Source organism: Balaenoptera acutorostrata, chromosome 12 (assembly GCF_949987535.1).
Source record: "Balaenoptera acutorostrata chromosome 12, mBalAcu1.1, whole genome shotgun sequence".
NCBI lineage: Eukaryota > Metazoa > Chordata > Mammalia > Artiodactyla > Balaenopteridae > Balaenoptera > Balaenoptera acutorostrata.
This window is the reverse complement of record NC_080075.1, coordinates 42,286,698-42,301,807: the sequence shown is the minus strand read 5'-3', so window position 1 is coordinate 42,301,807 and position 15,110 is coordinate 42,286,698. Positions and strand designations below refer to the sequence as shown.

At 40.3% G+C, this 15,110-nt stretch overlaps 1 protein-coding gene across 2 annotated transcripts in view; it reads left to right on the top strand.

The window, feature by feature from the left end:
- The first annotated feature begins 11,607 nt into the window (after positions 1-11,607).
- Positions 11,608-15,110, top strand: part of PAPOLG (poly(A) polymerase gamma) — a 36,048-nt gene continuing 32,545 nt past the window's right edge. The window contains exons 1-2 of one of the 2 annotated variants that reach the window (XM_057558283.1): positions 11,608-11,860; positions 13,858-14,019. In XM_057558283.1, coding sequence (XP_057414266.1) covers positions 11,844-11,860; positions 13,858-14,019 — 179 coding nt within the window. In that variant the 5' untranslated portion in view covers positions 11,608-11,843. The remainder of the gene's footprint in view (positions 11,861-13,857; positions 14,020-15,110) is intronic. The other variant, XM_007189691.2, reaches the window with a different exon arrangement.

The window sequence follows — 15,110 nt, the reverse complement described above, 5'->3', positions numbered from 1 at the left end:
ATATTCAGTAAAAATATATAGACACCTAATATATACCAGACACCATTTTAAGCACTGGGCATGTAATATACCAAGAGAATATGTTATAAACATATATCCAAACAAAATGTCATTAAATTATTTAAAGCAAGTACATTAGAAATACATTGTATTAGACTTTAAAGCACCTTTTTCATAAATGGTTATATTAAGTAAAAAAAATAAGATCAGAAATAATTTTAATAACAAAATCAATAGGTTTGACTTTTTCCCTTAGTTTCTTTTGTATATATTTTAAAATATTTCTAATTTTTGTTACAGACAATTCATAAATGCATTATTTTTCAGTTTCAAATAAAAGAATATAGAAAAAAAAAGAAGAAAAATCATCTCTATGTTAAAGCAAAGTTAGCCTTGTTCCTTACTGCCAAGAACAATACTCAGTGGCACTGTGTGTACAAAATCTCCATTACAATGTATTAGACCCGAGGGAGATTTCTTTGATATGAGGCCTCTTTGAGAGAGAATCATCCAGCCCTTGCTTATTTATATACATGCCAGGAAGCACACCTGAATGGAATTGAAGAAAACCTGCAATGGAATGGAGTTTGTTTTCCTCAGTTCAAAAGACAGAATTCAAAGCTATAGTAGCATCCTCTTCAAATTTTTTTTTTTTTTTTGCTACGCTGCGTGGCTTGCGGGATCTCAGTTCCCCAAGCAGGGACTGAACCCAGGCCACAGCAGTGCAAGCCTAGAGTCCTAACCAGTAGGCCACCAGGGAACTCCCCAACCTCCTCTTCTAAAGAATTTACTCCAAATTCAGTTCAGAGTTAATTTTCACCATCCCATCAGATAAAGGCTCATTTGATTCCTTAGCTATGAAAAAAATGAGTATGGCAACATCCTTTGTAAAATACTTGGGTTTGTTAAAAATGCCAGGGATGGATTCAGCAATGGAATCCTATGAAAAGTCATTACAAAGGTGCTATTTTGACAATCGCTTTTTGTGGAATCCAAAGCGGCAGCAACAGTTCCTGGTAGGACTGTCTTTTCCTGTACCATTACCGATATTGGACAAGGAAACCGTATACCTGATTGATTCAGGAAATCAAAGTAATAAAACTTCCAGCAACAGTGCGACCAAGCGATTAGAAGAAGCCTGGTTGAAAATTTAAGCACCCTTTTACTCATTAATCTCCAACTGCTGAAGACAAACAAAAAGTAAAATTAACATGATTGTAAACTAAACACTTGTGTCCTGCGGCTACCGTGCTGGCCTGCTGAGAGGGAAGGAGCTGATCAAAGCCAGCGAGTCCACGGAGAACTGCCGGATTAGTGATGCTTCGGGGAGCGCACAGCCGGGATCCATTACCCAGCCTGTTTCGGGAACAGGTGAATACCGTAATTAATCTTGGCTTCAGTTTGGAGGGAAACAGGGAACCTACCTGCCCTGTCCACTAAGTTTATATGTTAATCCCCCGAGCTCTGGGGAAAAGTTTTTAAATTGGCGTAAAGACTTTTTCTGCCCTTCCGAATGTATAGAGAAGAAAGTGCTGGGAAGGGTTGCTGAGATCCCTAGCTTCAGGCAGTTAAGACACCTCCCAGGAGAGCTGTTGATTGCTGCCTTGCTTGGTGTGACTCATCAAAGCGCCCAGAGCAACGGCTCTTCCAGTGAAGCTAGCAGGATTTTAATGCAAGAAAATACTTGAAGATGCAGGGGGCCTCACCCCACAAACATAAACCAGGAAATTCAGATACTTGGAATTGGAGTTGCTCTCAGGGGCAAACTCATCTAATCAATGGGCTCTTGAATTGCTTAAAGCATGTCCAGGACTTTACATATTATTCTAGATAAAGAAAAATGAATAGGCACCTGCCCTTGTCCCTCCTTTGCACCAAATTCATTTTTTTAGGCAATTAATTGTACAAACAAAATATCTGCATCAGCAATAGAAATTTCACAGTAGAAACACTGAGGGCTTGCACTAAAATTCAGTGCTGAATGAACTGGGTAGCAAAATAAAACAGAAAGTAATCCTTTTTCTTTGAGGAGACGACAAATTATGGATGTAAGCAAAAGATGCTAGACGGTGTCCTCTGACACCCCTAACATGGAGTGGTAGAGACCACCCTGTCACAGAGAACTGAAGAAAAGCAGGTTGAGAGGCTTGTTAGGAATTGTAACACTCGGGTGCCCCTCCCTCTTTGACATCCTTGGTGACAGGCTGAGGCCCCAGTGAGGCACAAACTAGTCATCCAAGCATAAAACCTTAAAGAGTAAGGTCCTTTTCCCAGAGACACTACACACATTGATAAAAACATGGCTTCACTCTGACCACTTCTCCCATTCCACTCTGTCCTCCCCCACAATTCGATAACAAAATATTACTACCTATCTGAAATGTCATTGTTGCCCGCTTCTTTTCCTTTTTATTTCATCCGGATCAGTTGTCCTACTATTAAAATTTTGCTTGGGGACCTGTCTTAGTTCAGGCTGTTATAACAAGATACCATAGATTTGGTGTCTTAAACCACAGAAATTTTTTTCTCACTGTCCTGGAGGCTGGGAAGTTCAAGATCGGGGTACCAGCAGATTTGGTGTCTGGTGAGGGCCCTCTTGCTAGCTTGCAGATGTCAATCTTCTCATTGTATCCTCATAAAGCAGAAAGCAAAGAGAGAAAGCAAGCTTCTTCCTGTTTCTTTTTCTAAGGGTACTAATCCCATCATGAGGACTCCACCCTAGTTCTAACCTTTGAATTGGAGAGCGAGGGGTACAAACAATCAGAACCTATATCAATTTCTGACAGTATCCAACTCCTATTTGTTCAAAGTCAACTGAGCAATATTGGACATGAATCCATGGAGAACAAATTCAACCATATATTTTATTTTTGTTGTTCAAAGTAGGGAGGGAGTCCGTGCATGGTTGCCACCTATCATGCAACAGGGCTTGAGGTGAATTCCACATGGTCATTCAGCTTGAGTTAAGGAACACTCTTTAATGGGGAAACTTACAAGCCAAGGGTCAGGAAGAGAAGATGGCATGGTCTCAGGTCTTCTCATTATCCTAGAGAGAGGGATGCTATGGCTAGGTGCTGTGTGTATTCCAGGAGAGGGACATGTCCCTTGAGATGATACTTTCTTAGAGTAAAATTGTGAGAGGGCAGCCTTGTCAGAATGTGGAAACAGAGATTAGAGCCAGCGTGACTGAGTTTAGGTGCCAGCTGCCCAATACCTGGGGATCTCAGGGGCCCTTAAGAAGTTGCAGCCCGGGACTTCCCTGGTGGTGAGGTGGTTAAGAATCTGACTGCCAATGCAGGAGACATGGGTTTGAGCCCTGGTCCAGGAAGAGCCCATACGCCATGGAGCAACTAAGCCCACGTGCCACAACTACTGAGCCTGTGTTCTAGAGCCCAAGAGCCACAACTACTGAGCCCGCATGCCACAACTACTGAAGGCCACATGCCTAGAGGACATGCTCTGCAACAAGAGAAGCCACTGCAATGAGAAGCCCACGCACCGCAACGAAGAGTAGCCCCTGCTCGCCGCAACTAGAGAAAGCCCACATGCAGCAGTGAAGACCCTACACAGCCAAATAAATAAAATAGATAAGGTTTAAAAAAAAAAAAAAAAGAAGTTGCAGCCCCTTCTGTTAGGGGTAGAAATCTATCCTAGGAAGCTAAGTTTGGGCATAGCCCATCCTGCTGGCAGAAGGGGAGACCCTAGTCCTTCCTGGCATGATATGTGGGCAACCTCAGTACTAGCTCCCAAGGTCATTTTGGGATGATCATACTCTTCTATTCATTTTTCAAAGAGTGTTAGTAATAACCTGCTAATGGCCAGTGTAAACAGTACCATGCTACAACAATCTGCTGGGTAAAGGAAGTACTTAGAGTTAATGGAAGATTGTTCAGAGATGGAAAACTTTTAATTGAGTACTTGTATTACATTCAGACACATCAGAACATTAAGTTACAGGGAGAAGGTAAAATGAAGATAGCTTATCAATTGGGGCAAAAAGATGAAGATACAATGAGATGAAGAAAGATATGAGAGAATAATACTTGAAATAAATTAAATCGGCAAATATTTATTGAACACCTGTGCTAAGTTCTGAGGATGAGCAGGTGAGCAAGACAGATATGGCCCCTACTTGTCCTACAGACAAGTAAACAGCCCAGTATATCTTAAAAAGCTAAAATATTAATTTTTTAAAAAATAATTTGTGAATTTGTTTACCTCTCGCAGTAGTCTGTTAGTTTTTTTTTGTTTTTTTTTTAAATTTTATTTATGGCTGTGTTGGGTCTTCGTTTCTCTGAGAGGGCTTTCTCTAGTTGTGGCAAGCGGGGGCCACTCTTCATCGCGGTGCACGGGCCTCTCACTATCGCGGCCTCTCTTGTTGTGGAGCACAGGCTCCAGACGCGCAGGCTCAGTAATTGTGGCTCACGGGCCCAGTTGCTCCGCGGCATGTGGGATCCTCCCAGACCAGGGCACGAACCCGTGTCCCCTGCATTGGCAGGCAGATTCTCAACCACTGCGCCACCAGGGAAGCCCCCTAAAATATTAATTTTTAAAGAGTTTTTCCTGAATTACTTGTACTAACATTTTAAAATTCTCTCAAGGTGAAATTCTATTTACCTGAATGAACCGAAAAAAAAAAAAAAAGCTGATTGATAAACAGAAGCAATAATAAATTTTAAAGTAGAAATAAATTTTACCTAATCTTTAAAAAAGATTCAGAAAAGTTTTTGAATGTTTATTTTGTTCCAGACATATTTTAGGAAAAGACTGTCATACAAAGGCCTATTTAGGGAGAATTTTTAATCTTCAAAAATAAGAATCTTACAAGTGTCCAAGACCCTTCAGGTAACAATAAAGCAACATTTACCAAGCTTTCAAGGAAATGTTATTATCTAATAGAAGGGCATTTTTAAATATGCCAGAACTAAGAATACATACCCCGTTTGTGAATAAGCTATTTCAAGACACATTCTAGAGCAAGAGATGATCAAAAGAAAAAATTCAAGCATAGGGAAGTTGAAGCTGGAAGAGACTGGCAGTAAGTACTGAAAACATTTCATTTGTAGGGATGAGACTTGATAATTGGTGTAAATACACTTTTACCAAAAAAAAAAAAAAAAGACAAAAAAATATGAATAGGCAAGCCTCACAGAAAGAAATACAATACAAATGGCTGGTAAAATATGAAAGATGATCACTTTCACCACTGATCAGAAATATGCAAGTTAAAGTCACAAAGAAATACCACTTTCCAACCTATTATATTAATTTCAAAGAATTCTTTTTGAATACTAACAGAGGAACCAGCTTGACAGAGGAACCTATTGGCCAAATTTGGGACTATTTTAGCATCAAAAGAACAATGACTGTAATTGATTGAAAAACACTGACTATACAAGAAACCATGAGTCCATATGATACTCAAAAAAAAAAAAAAAGTAAGAGTAATAAAACAATCAGGCAAGCAAAGAAAATAAATAAAAACTTCTTTGCAGGTGACCATTACACCAAGTTCTTAACTCTGAAAGGGACAGGAATATTTTTCGTTTGCAATAGTAATTGTATCACAGGGTGACCTAATAGTCCTAGTTGATGAGGAAAAGCACTTCTTTCAAGAAAAATGCCAGCTATGAATGTAGACAGAATTTGAAAATCACAATTTGCAACCCCTAAGGACATAATTAAGTCAAGAATTATCAGTGGATGCTAAAACTACTAGGTAAAAGTTTGATAGAGAGCTGGATATTCACCTGGTGCCAAAATTATCACCTCACAGATCACTAGCTAGTTCCAAGATGATTGTCACCACATAAACCCAGTGGTCAATCTTAGTATCACCAACAATGGAATAACCAGAGCTTCATTATGTGACTCCTAGTTACACCATTATGTGATGCAGTGTTTAGCCTGAATCTAACTAAGACTTCAGAGTTAACTTCCAATAATAGAAAATATGGGGGTTATTATTAAATGACAATCAGAAAAATCCAGAAATTAGGACATTCTAGGGAACAACTATCCTGGTCTTTCCAAGTCAGTGTCATAGGAAAAATAAAAAGCTGGAGGGTGTGAGAGGGAGATAAGGAGGGACGGGAAAAGGAGCGTCTGTTCTAGATTAAAGTACACTTCAGAGACTCAACAACCAAATGCAATCATAGTTCTTGATTGGATTCTACTATGAACAAACTTGCTGCAAAGACATTTTGGGGACAAGTGGGGGAAACTTGGGAGTGTTGATATTATTGTGGTTCTGTAGGGAAGTGTTCTTATTTAGATATGCATATCAGAACATTTAGGCGTGAGGTGGGGGTGGGGGAATTGGACAAAGACAGTCAAAAGGTACAAACTTCCAGTTACACGACAACTAAGTACTAGGGATGTAATGTACAACATGATAAATACAATTAACATTGCTGTATGTTATATATGAAAGTTAAGAAAGTAAATCCTGAGTTCTCATCAAAAGAAAAAAAATTTTTGCTATTTCTTTAAATTTGTATCTATATGAGATGATAGATGGTCACTAAACCTACTGTGATAATCACTTCATGATGTATGTGTTGGGTTGGCCAAAAAGTTCGAGTTTTTCCGTAAGATGTTACAGAAAACGAAATTTTTGGCCAACCCAATAAATCAAATCATTATGCTGTACACCTTAAACTTACAGAGTGCTATTTGTCAATTATATCTCAACAAAACTGGAGGAAAAAAGTATTAGGAGTGAAATATTTAGGAGTCACAATGTCTGTATTTAAAAAAACTTCAATTTAAAAAAAGTGAAACATATGACAAAATGTTAAAATAATTATTAAATCTAAGTGATAGGTATATGGCTTTATTCCACTACTCTCTCTACTTTTCTGCACATTTATAATTTTCATAATAAGGATAAAAAGCATTTTTAATATCTAGCATTTGTGAAGGTTTAAGGAAATAGACCATCTCATACACATTGTTGGTTAGAGTGTAAATTGGTATAACCTTCTTGGGGGACAATTTGGAATATATAAATTTTATTTTATTTATTTATTTATTTCTTATTGAAGTATAGTTGATTTACAATGTTGTGTTAGTTTCATGTGTACAGCAAAGTGATTCAGTTATACATATATGTATAAATTAGATTTTTTTTAGATTATTTTCCATTATAGGTTACAAGATATTGAGTATCGCTCCCTGTGTTGTACAGTAGGTCCTTGTTGTTTATCTATTTTATATATAGTAATTTGTATCCCCTAATCCCAGACTCCTAATTTACCCCTCCCCCCTTTCCCCTTTGGTAACCATAAGTTTGTTTTCTATGTTTGTGAGTCTATTTCTGTTTTGTAAGTTCATTTTTATCATTTTTTATTATTTTTAAAATATTTATTTATTTATTTATTTGGCTGCGCCAAGTCTTAGTTACAGCACTCAGGATCTTTAGTTGCGGCCTGTGAACTTTTAGTTGCGGCAGGTTGGGATCTAGTTCCCTGACCAGGGATCGAACCCCGGCCCCCTGCATTGGGAGTGCAGAGTCTTAGCCACTGGACCACCAGGAAAGTCCCATTTGTATCATTGTTTTAGATTCTGTGATATGTTTTCTTTTTTTTTTTTTTTTTTTTATTTTATTTATTTATTTTTTGGCTGCATTGGGTCTTGGTTTCTGCACGTGGGCTTTCTCTGGTTGCGGTGAGCTGGGCCTACTCTTTGTTGGGTGCGTGGGCTTCTCATTGCAGTGGCTTCTCTTGTTGCGGAGCACAGGCTCTAGGGCGTGTGGGCTTCAGTAGTTGTGGCTCATGGGCTCTAGAGCGCAGGCTCAGTAGTTGTGGCGCATGGGCTCAGTTGCTCTGTGGTATGTGGGATCTTTCTGGGCCAGGGCTCGAACCCGTGTCCCCTGCATTGGCAGGCGGATTCTTAACCACTGCGCCACCAGGGAAGTCCCTGTGATATGTTTTCGATATCATATTTGTCTTTCTCTGTCTGATAAATTTTATTTTTAAATATATATACCCTTTGACATAGTAATTCCATCATTAAGAATCTATTAATGACTAATGATACAAGTGTAGAGGATATATGTATAAGGATGTTTACTATAGCATTATTTATAATATAAACAAATCTGAGACAAATGAACCAGTGAAATGGTTAAATATATTTTGATAAACATTACATATTATTTATGATAAAGAATACCATATTACTGTTAAAAAGAAAAAGTAGGTGTATATTTCCTATATTGGTTTGCTAGGGCTTCCATAAGAAAGTAACACAGACTAGGTGGGAGGCTTAAACAACAAAGATTTATTTTCTTACAGTTCTGGAGGCTAGAAATCTGAGACAACATGTCAGCAGGGTTGGTTTCTTCTGAGGCCTCTCTCCTTGGCTTGTAAGTGGCCGTCTTCTCCTGGGCTTTCACATTGCCTTTCCTCTGTGCCATCTGTGTCCAGATTTCCTCTTCTTATAAGGACATCAGTTGTACTGGAGTAGGGGCCACACTAATGACCTTATTTAAACTCTCCAAATATAGTCACATTCTTGGGTGCTGGAAAATAGAACTTCAACATATGAAATTTTGGGGACACAATTCAGTCCATAACATTTACTACCATAGAAAGATGCTCATGATTTTTTTGGTTAAAAAAAAATCAAAGAGCAGGACAACACGTGCAGTATGACCCCTTTATTTTTTTTTTCAAAATTAAAAAACAATAAAATCAAAACCTCTGGTACATGTTTATATGTCGTTTGGGTTATATTGAAAACATTCTGGAAGGATAGATACCCAGCCATTAATAATGGTTCCCTGGGGAGTAAAAATGGAGTTAGGAATGGAAGGGAGGGAGAGATTTCCACTCTTTCTTCTCTTTTTTTACAAACATGGGTTACATTTGTGGTTTTTTTTTGTTTTGTTTTTTTGATGTGGACCATTTTTAAAGTCTTTATTGAATTTGTTACAATATTGCTTCTGTTTTATGTTTTGGTTTTTTGACCATGAGGCATGTGGGATCTTAGCACCTCCTGCATTGGGATCAGGGATCGACTGACCAGGGATCGAGCCCGCACCCCCTGCATTGGAAGGCAAGTCTTAACCACTGAACTGCCAGGGAAGTCCCATGGGTTACATTTGTAATTGGAAAATTTTAGCTTAAAAAGTACAGCTACAATGTAGACCACCCCCCCCACACACACACACAAAGGAAAACATATTCTTCCTTGAAAGAAAGTGTCCTTATTGAAATGGGGGTTGGGGACTGGCATTCGATCCCAGGTAGATTAACAAAGATGGGGAAAATGGGAAGAAACAACTAAAAATGAGGCAAACTACAAATAACAACGTAAAACAGAATTAAAAAGTATTGTTCTGATGTTGACTTTGATAATTACATAAATAAAGGCTTAAAGTTGTCTTTGAAATACTTTAGGATTTCCTTGAACTAGTAGAATTGAAAGCAGAGTTTACCTTTCTTCCAAATTACTGCAGCAGGTAAGAGCAAACAAAGCATTCTATACAGAGAAAAAAGCAAAACAAAAGCATTCTATAAGAGAAAAAAAAGAAAGGAAAGAAGGAAAAGAAATATTTCAAAATTAAATACATAAACAAAGAGAAAAATTAGGAGATAAGAGTTATGGTAATCAATGTAAATAAGAGTTAGATTTATCGAATCCTATGTTCCTGGCGCTGAGCTAAGGACTCTGCCCCGTGCAGATAACAGAATCAGCCTGCAACTCTTTGGGGCTTTGGGGTTTGAAACAAGGCTGAGCCCTGAAGAGAACTCTGTGCAGCTAGTAACAAATGTCTTGGTTAGAAACCTTGAGGAAAGGAGACTTTCTGTCTCCCAGTCTGGCAAGATTCCCTAAACTGCTGGGGAGATGGGGAGAGGTAGGAGAAGAATTAGCCCTGTGATGCTTCTGGGCTGAGACCACAAGCCCTTCCAATGAGCCCTAGACAAAACCTAGAGGCAGCAAGGACCCTCGAGGCCCATGTGCCAAGAGGACAGGAAGGTGCATTTACCAGGGCCCAGGGCCAGATGTACACGATTTGCCCTAACTCCCCCAATACCTAAGTCTCAAGAAGTGGGAAGGGAAAGACCCAGGATAACCAAGACTGTCAGCCAGCTCAGAAGAATGCGGGGCCCAGGGTCAAAAATTAAGTTTTAGAAAATAAAGTGATATTTCTTGCATGTCTGAACTTTTGGACTGAGATTCATATTGGCTATACATACTCTTCTCATTTAATTCTCATACAATCCTATTCATTTTACAGATGACGAAAGGACTTTTTAAGGTTAATTTCCCTCAGGTCACAAAACTAGCAAGTAGCAAAACTAGAATTCAAATTTGGGTTTCCCTCACACTGAAGCTCATGCTAGCTATTACTGTATCCTGCTTGGGATAGGTTTGCCTTCTCCCTACCACCTGCACCCAATCCCTACTCCCAAATCTTGCTGATTTAACCGAATACCCTATTCCAGGAAGCCACTATTGACCTTCCCAGCCCTCAAGTTTAGGCGGCCTGCTTTAGGCTTCCCTAAATGCCCTGACCCCATCTTATCATGGACCATACTATATTTTAATGATCTTTGTATATGCTTGTTCTCCTTCACTAGACTGTGAATTCTCAAGAGCGGGAATTAAGTATCTCCTGTGCCTGACACATAGTAGGCTATTTAGTTCTACAACAGAAGAATATCACTTATATTTGACTGTTTCCTCACTAAATTCTAAACTCCATAAAATTAAAGAATATACATCTGGTTTTATGCACGATTAAAGCATCGGAGCCTCACACAGTGCTTGGCACAGATTAGATTTTCAATAAGTAGTTTTGAATGAATAATTCTGTCTTCTCTATGATTCTGTCTTCTCTATCTACTGTGTCACATTCTAAGAAAAAGCAGCTTCTTGACATTCTTTTCCTTGTAACGACTTAGCGTTTTAAATTGTTTCTGCCCTTTAACTTTTTAAAATTTGTCATCATTTTCCCGTTTTCATCCTCACACTCACACGGAACATGATCTCCACTATTTGAAAGTGTACGATTTTGATTCAGCCTTGTATTTATCCTCCTATTGCAAACTGCCAGCCTTCCTATCAACCTCCCTTACCTAACTGCTAGAATGCCATGAACCAGGGGCGGTACTTAGAGGTGAACAGTTAGCCTCCAATTTACAAGCTTGCTTCTCTCCGGGGTAACTGCAAAGTCACACGTTCCTGGGTGTGACCTTTTCACGACATAATCTCCTCAACGAGTGGGTTGATTAGATTATTTATGACTATAACCGATTACATTGAAAGTGTGGTAAAATGGAAGAGTTAAAATAGTATTCGCTAGGCAAGGCTGTGAAGTTTTAAAAAATATATGATATAGGCTTTCATAAGAGAATAAGAGAAACAAGGAAAACATGTTCCAAATTACCTTCCAAGCAGTTAGCCTGGATTGACAGTCGCACTGACAAAGGAGGGGACCAAACGCTCCTTCATACCGGTGTTGGCAGCCGGAGCCCGCGCCTCTGTGGGCGGGGCCACCGGAGCCTCCAGGGACCCAAAGGGAGAGGGGGCGGGGTCAAGGCGGGTCCAGGCCTTCGGGGGCGTGTCCAGGCCTTCGGGGGCGGGGCCGCAGCGCGCGAGGGGCAGGCTGGGAAGCGGCGCCATATTGGCGTCGGCCGCGCTGTATTGTCATAAATAGAGCCGGTTTTCTGGTGTTTTCACTACTCGGTTGGATGCCTCGGCCGTAGTAAGTGAGAGAGTGAGCGAGCAAGCGAGCTACAAGCGAGCGGAGGAAAGTGGACAGGAGGAGAAGGGAAGAGCAAGAACAGGACTCCAGAGCGAAAGACTCGCCGGTGAGGGAGGCGCAGGAAGCGATGAAAGAGATGTCTGCGTAAGTGGTGGGGGCCGGCGGTTGGGGGCGAGGCATAACGGGGTGGGCTGGGGTGGCCGGCCTGGCACCCCGTTTCTGTTCCCTGCCCCTCGCGCCGTGCCCTGAGCTCTCTCGGTGGTCTCCTTCCCCTCTCCCGGCCGTTCGGCAAGGGCACCTCCCCTACACCCGGCGGCTCACCTGGCCACCGCTGCACACACTCGGGGACTGCAGGAGTCCCCATCTGCCCCTGGCTGCCCTACCTCTGAGGACGCCCCCAGACAAGGTTGCGGCGGAAGAGAGGCGCGTGTGTCCGTGGGGAGAAATTGTCGGTCACTCTCCTGCCCCCAGCGCTGTCTGAGCCGGTCTCTGCTCCTGTCTGCATTGGCGCAAATACCATCCCCCTCCCTCCTCCTCCTCCCTTCCTGACCGGCTGTCTCCACGTCTCCTGGAGTGAATGACCTATCCCAGCCCATGGGTTTCTCTTTCGTAATGACTATGGTCTTTTCACCCTCCCTTGGTCTCCCCACCTATCCACAGTACATCTGCTGGTCTATACCTCCTGCTCATACTTTGATAAGTCAGAAACAGTGTCCGTGCTTGGCAAGATTTTGTTGTAGCTTCTTACATTTTGGTTTATTAGGAAATAATTTAAACATACAGAAAAATGCAGAGAATAACATAAGCATCATTTGTGTAGCCACCATCCATCTCTCCCAAAGCATAACGTTCCGTGTGTGTGTGTGTGTGTGTGTACACACATATCTTTATTTAAAAGAAAACAAGCATACTGAATACATCTGAAGGATTCTGTTACCTTCTTCACTGATCCATCCACCTCCCTCTCTAGAGTTCCCCACAGTTCCAAATTTGATGCTTATTGCTGCATGTTTTTTTATGCTATTACTACATATGTATGTGTCCATAATTGGCATTGTTTTACTTGTTTTTAAGCTTTATATAACTAGTATCACACTTGTCATTCAACAACTTCTTTAGTGCAAGATAGTATCTTTGAGATTTGTCCATGATAGTATTTTCAGCTCTAATTAATTCATATTAACTACTGTATTGTATTCCATTGTAGGGATACACCCTAATTTAGTCCTTTTCCTGTTAGTGATTATTTTAGGTCATTTCTAAGTTCTTTTTGTTTGTTTTTTAATGTTACAGTGTGCAAGTGAACATTTTTGTACATGTCTCCTTGTACACTTGTACTAGACTTGCTCCAGGGGTGTTTACTTATAAGTGGGATTGATGAGTGGAAGGGAATGTGGAATTCTGTTGCTTGCTTCGTTTTCCTGTCTAGATGAGGGAGGTTCAGAATAATGGATTTGGAATTTCAGTGCTAGTAGGGACCTTGATAGCCAACTTTTTCAGCATAGAGATAAGAAAGTGGGGCCCAAGGTAGCTGGTGTCATAGACTTCACTTAGACAATGAAGAAAACAGTTAACTAGAGTGACGGAATGTTAGGATGAACTGTGATGCAAGCAAGGAATGTTAATGTCGGTTTCCAGGGAACAAATCTAGTTGTGATTTCTTTTTAAAAGCTAGACTATTTCACAAGGACCTGCTAATGGGATGTTTTTGTTTCTTGGGGGGGGGTATTGTTTTTACTTAGAGCTTTCTTTCAAGTGGCTGACTGCTTTTCAAAGACTGACTGTAGATGGTACTTGACTTAAGTCTGCTGGGTGTGTAGTGGAGGTGGCCCTGGCCCAGCTCCCATTCAGGCTCTTTGCATTTGAGCTGAGTGGTGTTGGTACAGCTGTCCTGATGCCAACACAGCCTGCTTTTGGCTTGAAAAGACATCCTAACCATGAAAGCTTGAGGCAGTATGAATAGCCCTTCATCAACATAAGCACAAAATATCTTTTTTTCCTTAAAAAAAAAAAGCGGGGGCTCCAACCATTAGTATTCAGTAAACTTTTAAGGTAGCTAAAGTAATGAGTGGATTGAGAGATTTAATGTATCAGTATATCATACTTTAAATTTTTTCTGCTGTTTCATTTTTCTTGAACAGAAACACCATGCTGGACAGCCAGCGTCAACAAAAGCATTATGGAATCACCTCTCCAATTAGCTTGGCATGTCCAAAAGAAATTGATCATATTTACACACAGAAATTAATTGATGCCATGAAACCATTTGGAGTGTTTGAAGATGAGGAAGAATTGAACCACAGGTATGTCACTTAAAAATGCAAAATATTTTATAGTACATTCTTTTATCATTAATTCTATGAACATATATCAAGTACCAATTATGTCCCTGCCTAGGGATATAAAAATGACAAAATGAAGAGAAAACTTGGCCCTCCTGGAGTTTATATTTTAGTTGAAGGTTAGAGGAGGAAACTAACAATTAGCCAAGTAAGTAAAATAAATACAGTGTTACACATGACAAGTGCTGCTGAGAAGAATGAAGCTGGGAGAGGAGGTTGTCAGGGAAGGCCTTATTGACATTTGAGGGAAATTTTAAAGGTGAGGGAGGAGCTTTGTGGGTATGAGGGAAGAGCATTCTAGGTAGAAGGCTTGAGGTGGGAGTGTACCTGGTATATTTAAGAAATAGACAGCAGGGTAGCCTAGGTATGTGAAGCAGAGTGAATAAGAAGGGGAATGTGGGCTTAAAGTAAATGAGGTGGGAAAGAGCTTGGAAGGAAAGGTCACTTAGGACGTTGAAAGCCATTTATAATGGTTTTGGCTTTTACTCTGAGTGAGATGGGAAGCTGTTAGGGTTTTGAGCAAAAGATTGACATGATTTACTCATGTTTAACATAGTCACTCTGGCTGCTTTACCGAGCATAGTCTGAAGGGGGGTCAAAGGCAGAAGCAGGGAAACTAGTTAGGAGGCTATTATAATAACCCAAGGAAAAACATGATGGTGGCCAGAACTAGGGATGGCAGTGGAAGTGATAAGAAGTAGTGGAATTCTGGATGTATTTTAAAAGTAGGGTGGTTTAATGACTGTGGAATGTGAGGGGGTGGGAGGGGAGGGGTCAAGGACGATGCCAAGATTTTTGGTCTCAGCATCTCGAAGGATGGGATTCCATTACCTGGGGAAGGCTGAAGGAGAAGCAGGTTCGGACAGATCAGGAATTCAGTTTTTCATGTGTTATCTTTGAAATGCCTAAACTCTTCTTTCTTTTTTTTTTTTTTTTAAATCTGGATTTGGATATGCCATTGGTTGCAAGTTTGTTTTAATATCAAATTGCTTTTATTAAGTAAATTTTATAAAAATCAGCCAATAAATTATTTACCTGTTTTTATTATCCAA